This window comes from Heterocephalus glaber, unplaced genomic scaffold (assembly GCF_053883595.1).
Source record: "Heterocephalus glaber isolate CG9 unplaced genomic scaffold, H.glaber_assembly_v1.0 deba00001662, whole genome shotgun sequence".
Taxonomy (NCBI): Eukaryota; Metazoa; Chordata; class Mammalia; order Rodentia; family Bathyergidae; genus Heterocephalus; species Heterocephalus glaber.
Window position 1 is genome coordinate 12,612,673 of NW_028258403.1, and position 9,282 is coordinate 12,621,954.

A 9,282-nucleotide genomic window follows, 5' to 3' on the forward strand; every position below is an offset into this window, starting at 1 on the left:
ATTATCCTTGACCGATCTGCGTACTGTCTTGAAATCTTGTTTTTCCTGTCAGAAGACTTGGTTTTCTTTCTCTTTCTCTCTGTTCTTCATACTCATCTTGAAGTTTTCTTCAATGGAACACCTTTTCTGCTTGTTTCTAAATGTCAGTATTCCAGTTTTGGCCTTGATTTCTCACCATGCACACTCACCAGAGACTCTCTGTCTACTCCTGTGGCTTTAGTTGTCATTCATTCATGTATTCATTCATTCACTCATTCAACATATAGCTATTGGGTATGTACAGTGTGCTAAATATAGTTATAAGCAATGTACATACTGCCATGAACACAACTGCAAATGTGTGCACATGAAGTGATTATACAGACTGGGAAAGATAGACAATGTACAAATAAACAGTAATCTAATACAATGTTAAGTAGTGATAAGGGCTATGAAGAGAAACAGCAGTGTAAAAGTATCATTTTCAACAGGGCCCCTTGGAAAGATGACAACCGATCAGTCTGAATGGAGTAAAGGATTATAAACTTGTATAGTATCAATTTATCTCTTGAACTTTAGATCCTACTATGCTTTAGCCTATGTGTTAAAGCCTTAGTCCCTACCTGGTGGTGCTACTGGGAGTTGATGGAACCTTAAGAGGTAGGGCCTAATGGGAAGGAAGTTCAGTCATTGGCAACATTCTCTTTGCTTCCTGGGTGTTATGAAGAAAGCAGCTGCCTCTGCCATGTGTTCCTCTCATGATATGCTGCCTCACTATGGGCCTCAAAGCAACAAGGCCAATCAGCCATGAACTGAAACCCCCAAAACCATGAGCCAAATAAACCTTTCCCATTTTTAAGTTGATAAAATCCTATTGAATAACCCACTTGGATGTGCCACAAGAACCTGAAATTTTATATGTCATATGTTCAAAACTGAACCCATTGTTCAGTTTCTCTCTCTCTCCTTCTGTCTCTGTCTTTCTCATTCTTTATTTCTGAAAATGACAGCACCATATGTCTCCCAAGATAGGAAAATGCACATTTTTCATATTTAACTCATCATCTTTCAAATAGCTTTTATATTTGGGGAAATTCCGACATGGTGAGTAATCCTTTCTCATTCATGTAGAAATCAGGACTCAGACACCCAGCCTCCTTTGCAGGTAGGATACAAGCATCCCAATTAGATACCTTCATGTGTAGGAACTATCCTATGAACTCAGACCTGACCAATGAGGGATAAGGATGAAAAGAGACACAGAATCAGTTTAAGATGTGAAGGCATAGGGGCTCTTGTCTTCCTTTGACAGAGAGCCCTGAGTGACTGGTGCACCTAGGCTTTATTCACTCAGATACGAGTAGAAGCAATTAGAGTTACACAGGATTCATCTGTCTCCTACCTGCCATGGTACTTGTCTGGGTAAACATTAGGATCTCAGCTGTTTTTACTTTTCCCTGCAAGCATGTCAATGGACTTGCATGCTGCCTTTCTTCTTAGTGTTCACTGAGGGGGCCAGTTAGGCCTCAATCTTCCTATCTGGTCTCCCACATTCATCCAAAACTAAAATTTCATATGAACAATGTGAACAAACAGGCTCTCATGTGTCTTCCATCTTGCTGGTGAAACTGTCAGTCTTTTGGGACTCAAGACCAGATACAGAAATGATATTGGTAGCAGTAGCAGTTGCAGTAAAACCAAGGTTGCTGGGTTCAGTGGCAGCAGCAGTAGCAGTTGGTATCATTTACTGAAATAAGGAATGCCAGTGACAAATTCCTGATCCAAAATCATTCTATGACATGTTTTGGGCATTGTTCCTGGGAGCTTTGCCTTGAAAATTTCTCCAGTTTTCCCAAAACTTTTGTAAGTTACTTCTTATCTTTTAACCACTTACCAGTCCAATTATTTAAATACAGGACGACCAAAAATTGGACATTTTTTTCATTAATTTTTATAAGAAAATATAATAGGAAATATAAAAAATGACAATTTTTTTCAAATTTATTCAATACAAGAATTGACGGGTTGAAATGCCATGTGCCCAAGAAATGCTTAGGGAAGTCAGGACATAAACGTGCTGCCTGAGTGGTGCTTGAGGTAAACTGTTAAGTGGTTAACAAACTAGTTTTGGTTAAAATAGCATAATAAAATCTATTTGCAACAAAAACCATTAATTGATACAGGAATCATCCTCAACCTTCTTTCCTTCTACTCCAAAGCCAACAGAATTTATAGGACACTACAGAGCTGGGGTTAAACCCAGGGCCTTGCACACGCTAAGCACACACTTTACCACTGAGCTTCCATCCAGCCCTTTATCGCCAGTATTTCTTTTTCTCTTTTCTTCTCTTCTTTCTCTTTCTCTCTCTCCTTTTCCTCCTCCTTCTCTTCTCTTCCCTTCCTTTCTCTTCCCTTCTCTTCTCTTCCCTCCCTCCTTCCCCCTTCTCTTTTTTTCTTTGTGTTATTGGAGACTGAACTCAGAGCCTTCGCTCCAAAGCCTACACCCCCAATTCTATTTATTTATTTAATTTTATTTTGAGACAGGGTCTTGTTAAGTCCTCCAGGCTGGGTTCAAACTTTGGATCTTCCTGCCTCAGCCTCCCAGAGTGCTGGATTACAGGCATGTACCACTATACTTGGATTCACCTCCAGTTATGACCTCTCTCTATAATAGCAGCCCGAGAGATCTTTCTAAAATGCGAATCTGATTCTATCACTCTTTGGCTTAAGATCCTTCGGTGACTGATGCCCTCAGGATAAAGTTGAGGCTCACATCTAAATTCCTTAGCACAGGTTGTCAGAATCTAGCCCTGGCTGACCTTTCTATTTCATTTTCACCAGCCTGCTTCCCATACTTATGTTCCAATTATCCTTTTCGCTGAGTTTGACCAGGAGCAATGGAATCCCCTGAGATCCTGTTAAAAATGCAGAATCTCAGCCCTATTCCAGACTTATTGAATTAGAACCAGCATTTTAACAAGATCATTAAGTGATTCATTTGCATACTGAAATTTCATTACTGCTGCTTTATAGCATTGTACTCTTTTCTTCCCTGGGTTTTACACAGTCCGCTTCCTCTTTTAAACTAGCCTCCTTTATGTGCCAACTACTATTCTAGGAAAGCTTTTTGATTGGCAAAGGCTGCGTTGAAGGACATTCCCTTAGTATCCCCAACATGGCTTTCTATTTTGTGCTATAATTACCTTATACTCCTTTTCCATTTCTATTAAACAGGGGTTTCTTTCTTGGTTGTACTTTAGAGTTAATCTGAGAGTTTAAAAAGCATACTGATTCCTATGTCTTGCCCTTAGAAATTTTGGTTTTAATTGATTTAGGTAAGGCCTGGATATTGGAATTTAACAAAATTATTTCAGATGATTATAAAGCAGAGCCAAATTCAAAACAGCTACACTTGATTTTGAGCTTCTTGGGGACAGAGATTGTGTCTTATTTACTCTTGTAGCCCCAGTTCTTACCATAGTGCCAGGTACATACACTACTGTAGTACCTAAGTGTGGGCCCTAGCTTCTCAGGAATATATAATCAGTTTTGTATTGTATATACCATCTTACCTTATACACTAACTTTTGTATATATAGATGCCTACTCATCTCATTAAAACAAAGAGCTGTGCCTTCAGGAAAGAACTTGGGTTAGCATGAAACATCTCCAATCACCCCTGTTTTCTGAGCCAGTTTCATGCTAATAAAACAAAGCAGGTTTATATAATTGGATACTAATACAGACATCATATTAAAACACTGTCTCCATGCACCAGTTCCATAAAACAAAGCCACTAATTGTTTATAAACCTCTTGGGTCCCGTGAATTCAAAATATCAAGGAGGTTGATGAAATCAACCTGTAGATTTTCTAAAAGTTAACCATAATTTCGTAGGAGGTTAAAAATGCATGTGGGAAAAATTTTCTTAAATTTATACCCTATTTTCTTGCACATAAAGTGACTTCTTTTTAAAACAAAGTCTAATAATATCTTATATTTATATAGCGTATTATAGTGTATTGTGTTATAGTTGTTTTATATATTGTGGTTTCCCATATTTAACTTTCATTAAATATTTTTATTGAATATCAATTGTATATAATATTATAGAAAAGAAATACTCTTCTTTCTGTCTTGGAGGAGTTTACAGTCTAATTGAGCTGAGAGATGGAACAAAGCACATTAAAAATTTTTAAAAGAGCTGAGAATTTAGCTCAGTGCAAACGTCTTAGGTTCAGTCTCCAGTAACACACACACACACACACACACACACACACACACACACGGATCCCTGAAACTAGCCCTCATGAAAAAGATAAGTGTAAACAGACATCTGCAGGGAATGATGCCATAAGCCTAACAAACAACCCAAGCAACACATTCCAGTGCATGTTTGTTTTATTGTAGCAGGTCTGAAGAGGGAGACAAAAGGCACTCTCCGTCATCATTTCCAAAGTACAGTTTTTGTTGCAAAGGATCCTAAATTCTACCCAGTAACTTTCTTCTTTAGACCTGAATTATAAAACTTCAGTGGGTTTGTCAGGAGGACTTGGAGAATATGGGGAGGGAAGATGTGCTTAGCTCTTCTCACTGCAGGGCCATTCAGAACCACAACCCTCCCTCTGAGAAAACTGTTCGAGCTCCAAAACTTCAAATAAGGAGTAACAATGAAAGTTTTTAATCTATCTGAAGGGGTTTTTTGGGTCATATTTCAAGAGGGAAAGATTGAATCCCCAGTTGTCCTATTAAGCCTCAACACCATGCCACTTAGGATTTTTAGGGCATCAAACTATTGTTACTTTTTTTTCTGTAAAAACTTGATCATAGAATCAAATTTCTATTCCTTTCTGTAACTCTTTTTTTTTTTTTTTTTTGGTTTTGGTTTCTTCATTGTAAGTTGATTTATATCACGTATTTGGTCACAGGGATCAAAAGCTAACTAAAACTAAATGAATAGGTTTATAATACTATGTGGTCCCATATAACTTAGTGCTTTAATGTATTGTAAAAAGCTTGAAGCAAAACTTGAAAACCCGGGAAGACAAATTACTGTTGTTATTGCTATTACAAAAGTAAATATACTATTACAGGCAGATTCTTAAATATTTTAAATGTCTTAGTTCTGTATTTTAGAGACAGCTTAATCTATAATTATTTTACAAAACACTTAAGATATCTTTATATTTAAAACATTAAAGTATAAAGGGCTATATTGTCTGTTTGCTAGAAGATTCTGGGACAGAAAATTTAAATCCATAGATACTATTGACATTTAGAAATCGATATTCTTAACTTTAAAAATTAAAGGTTAAGAATCTCATGGCTACCATTTTAGCATATGAGGATGACAATAATTTTATTTTTTATTAGTCCATATTTGCCATACATAATGATCACATTCATCATAGAGAATTTGTCCTTGTATAATATGTCTTATTTTTTTCCCATTCTCCTCCCCTACCTTCAACCCTTATGACAATAATTTTAAAAAGGAAAACAATAAGTTTTGGTAAAGATAAGGAGAAACTGAAACCTCTGTATGTTGTTGGTGTGAATGTAACATGTTTAATCATAAAATTAAACATAGAATTACCATTTGACACAATAATTTCATTCTAGCTATAAAATAATTGAAAAGAGAACTCAAACCAATATTTGCTTTTTTTTTTTCTTTTGGTACTGGGGATTGAACTCAGGACCTTGCGCTTGCAAGTCAGGCAGTGGAATCCCTGAGCTAAATCCCCAGCTCAAACTGATACTTGCACAAAAATGTTCATAGTAACATTATTCACAATAGTCAGAAGGTGGAAATGACCCATGTCTCCATCAACAGATAAACGGATTTAAAAAGTGCCATATACATGCCATGGAATATAATTTAGACATAAAAAGAAATAAAGTTCTGATATATGTTATAACATGTGTGAACCTTGAAAAGATCATGCTAAGTGAAATAAGCCAGACCCCAAAAGACTAATATTGTATGATTTCACTTGTATATACTATCTTGAATAGGAGAATAATAGGTATGGAAAGCAGATTAGAGATTGCTAGGGAATGGGGATAGAGGAATGGGGAGTTATTACTTAATGGCTACAAAATTTCTCTTTGGATTGATGAAAAATTTTAGAACTAGATAATGGTGATGGTTGTGCAACATAACAAATATAATTAATGCCAACAAAGTATACTCTAAAAATGGCAAAAATGGCAAATTTTATGTTACATATATTGTATCATAATTTTAGAAGTTTAAAAAATCACATTTGCAATATGACCTGTTGCTTGTTTCCTTGAAGCCCTTTTAATATTTGTATGGCTTGTGTCTAGATGTCCCCACAAAGCCTCAAGTGATCTTAGATGAGGATTTTTCAGAGGTGACTGGATCTAGAGTGTGTGATTGATTCATGGTGTAATGCTAGGATCAAGGGTGCTAGGATTAAGGGTGTATGATTACTAAATTAGTCCACTGATTGGTTTGGCACTTCACCCTAAGCTGGGTAGCCTAGACAGAATATAAAAGGGGTAGAAAGAAGCCGCTATTGTCACTTGTTGCTGGTTGCTTGTTTTTGCTGTCTTCTGCCTGCCGTGAACTGTTTCTCCTCTACGATGCCCCTCTGCCATGCCACCCTGCCTAGGAGCCAGCTGACTATGAACTGAAACCTCTACAAACTGTGAGCCAAATAAACCATTTCTCCTTTAACTTTGGGTATCAGGTATTTTGTGTCAGTAATAAGAAAAGTAACTAAGACAATATTCATAGATCTAGCCATAGTACAATTTAGCTATCTCTTTAATATAGGGTGTATAGTATACAAAAATAGAGGGCATAGCTCTAGTGATATAATTAATAGAGTCCATGTTTGTTTAAGGGTCCAGAACTTAAATTTAACCTTCTGAATATAGGTTTTATATTCTTTCTGAAGAAAATTCATCATTGAATGTTGACCTAAACAGAGTGAGAATGGATTTCTTGAAAACCTTTTTGTAATTCTCCCCAACAAATAAATAGAGTGTGGGAGAAAAGATATTATTGAAAGAAATTGTCACCACCGTCATTATCAGACTCAACTCTAAAAGTAGCGACTGGTTCTTAGTGAGAATTAAGCCCTGGTATACATGGTAGGGCATCCAACACACAAAGAAAGAGACAATGGCAGTCATCATAACTTTGAAGGGCTTCCTGGATTTAAACAGACCCCTCTCTTTCATCTTGCTGGCTATTCTTTTGTAACAAAAGATGATGATGAAGAAAGGCAGAAAGAAACCCAGCAAGAAACGGCTGATGTAACAGGCTATATGAATCTGTTGCCTTAATGTTTGCATCTCTTTGTTTTCCCAATTAGTGGACACAGCATAGTTATTTTGGCAGGTCACCATTCCTTTATGGTCATGATGTGTTTCCCTGAAAACCAAATAGGGTACCCCAAGGGCAGTGGCAGAGATCCAGACTCCCAGGACAATACTGGAAGCCCAGCGTGGGGTTCGGTGCTGCTGGGACCATGCTGGATGAAGAGTGAGAAGATATCGATCAAGACTGATGGCAGAGAGGAAGAAAACTGAGGCAAACATCCCCACAGACAAAGTGCTATTGAAAACCTTGCACAAGGCAGTTCCAAAGTTCCAGTGATCCTGAAGATAGGAGGCGGCTATAAATGGCAGGATCAATGTTAAAATAAAATATGAGACAATGAGATGAAAGAATAGGAGGGTATTAACAGTCCTTTTCATCTTGAACTTTAGCACCCATAGGTAGAGTCCATTGATGATGGTACCAGTTATAGATGATATGAGCAAAAGAAGGGCAATGATCATTTTTGAGGCAGGAGACAGAAAGTGAGTGCTATTTCTTATTAAAGTAGAGGCATTGATCAGATAATTGGTAGAGTTGATCACATCCATAATTACCTAAGGAGAGAGAAACAGTTAAAATTACAACTACAAAGCAAAAGTTTAAATATAGAAATTAAAGTGTATTTTTTGCATAGCAATAGTCCACAAATGACAATGTTTTTAAGAGTATAAACATAATATTTCTACAATAATTCAAATACTTGTCTAAGGCCTATATTTTAATGCTATATGAGGTGTTAAGATCAGAGTAATCTGAACATGAAAAATAGAAATATTATAGGTAAAATAAATGTGAAATCTGTTTGCATCTGTTTTATGGATTCCATTTGTTTCCTATGTTGGGATTCTATCATGTTCCTCAGATCCTCTATTTTTTTATCTGTGTCCTCTCTAGATTGATTAATCATGTCTTGCACTATGAGCACAATCTTCACTGTTATGTAAGAAATTATTTCTGATTTCATTTTTCCCAGATCCTCTTTCGTTGCCAGTTCAGAGAATCCAGGTGGTTGAGTATCAGATTGTTCCATCTTGTTTCCCTTTGGGGTTGCTGTAGGTGATCTGGAAGTCTGTTTTTGAGGCTTGTTTATTTGTCTTCTCATTTCCATGGTGGGGGGGCTGGTGCTTCTGGCGCACATGCGGCTCACCTTCTCTGCCCTAGGAATGTGGGATGGTGGCGGGGGAGCCTCCTTCTGGGTGCTGGGACTGGCTTACCTTCTCTGCCTTAGGAGTGTGGAATGGTGGTGGGGGAGCCTCCTTCTGGGTGCTGGGACTGGCTCACCTTCTCTGCTCTAGGAGTGTGGAATGGTGGCGGGGGGAGCCCTTGTTCCCCACCTTAAGGAGAAAGCATTGTATCTTCTCCGTTCATATAAGGCATTCTTGCTGAAAGCATGGAGTACATGTCTTTAATCTGTTGAGAAGGTTCTGTTCTACTTTTAGTCTCCTGATAGCTTTTACCATGAACAGCTGTAGAATTTAGTCCAATACTTTTTCTCCAACTAGTGACAGGATCATATGGCTTTTGCGTTTCCTCTGTTAAAATGATGACTTTTGGGGGTGGATCTTCCAGTGCTGAACCAACACTGCCATCCCTATAATAAAACCACTTTCTACATACTGCCAGATCTGACTCTAATAGTTTGTTTTGTTAAACAAATTTCTATCTATGTTCATATTTTTTTCTTCTATTATCTTTACCCAGTTTTAGGTTTAGCACAATGTTGATTTCCTAAAATGAGGGGAGAAGTGTTCCTATTTTTTTCTGCTTTAAATGTTTGATATAATTTATCAGTTAAAATGTATATGAGCCTGTTGTCATATAGATAGGTTTTCAAGCTAGGAATATGCTTTCTTTAATAGGTGCTATTCAAATTTTATATTTCCTCCAGAGTTAGTTTCATTAATTTGTCTTCCAAGGTACTTCTTAGAAGTTGTCAAATTTATTTT

At 37.1% G+C, this 9,282-nt stretch overlaps 1 protein-coding gene across 1 annotated transcript; it reads right to left on the bottom strand.

The window, feature by feature from the left end:
* Positions 1–6,266: 6,266 nt before the first annotated feature.
* On the bottom strand, positions 6,267–7,884 carry Gpr33 (G protein-coupled receptor 33). The gene has a single exon (XM_004864208.2). It carries the CDS (start codon positions 7,882–7,884, stop codon positions 6,892–6,894), a length of 993 nt encoding a protein of 330 aa, XP_004864265.1. The 3' UTR covers positions 6,267–6,891.
* Between the last annotated feature and the right edge of the window lie 1,398 nt (positions 7,885–9,282).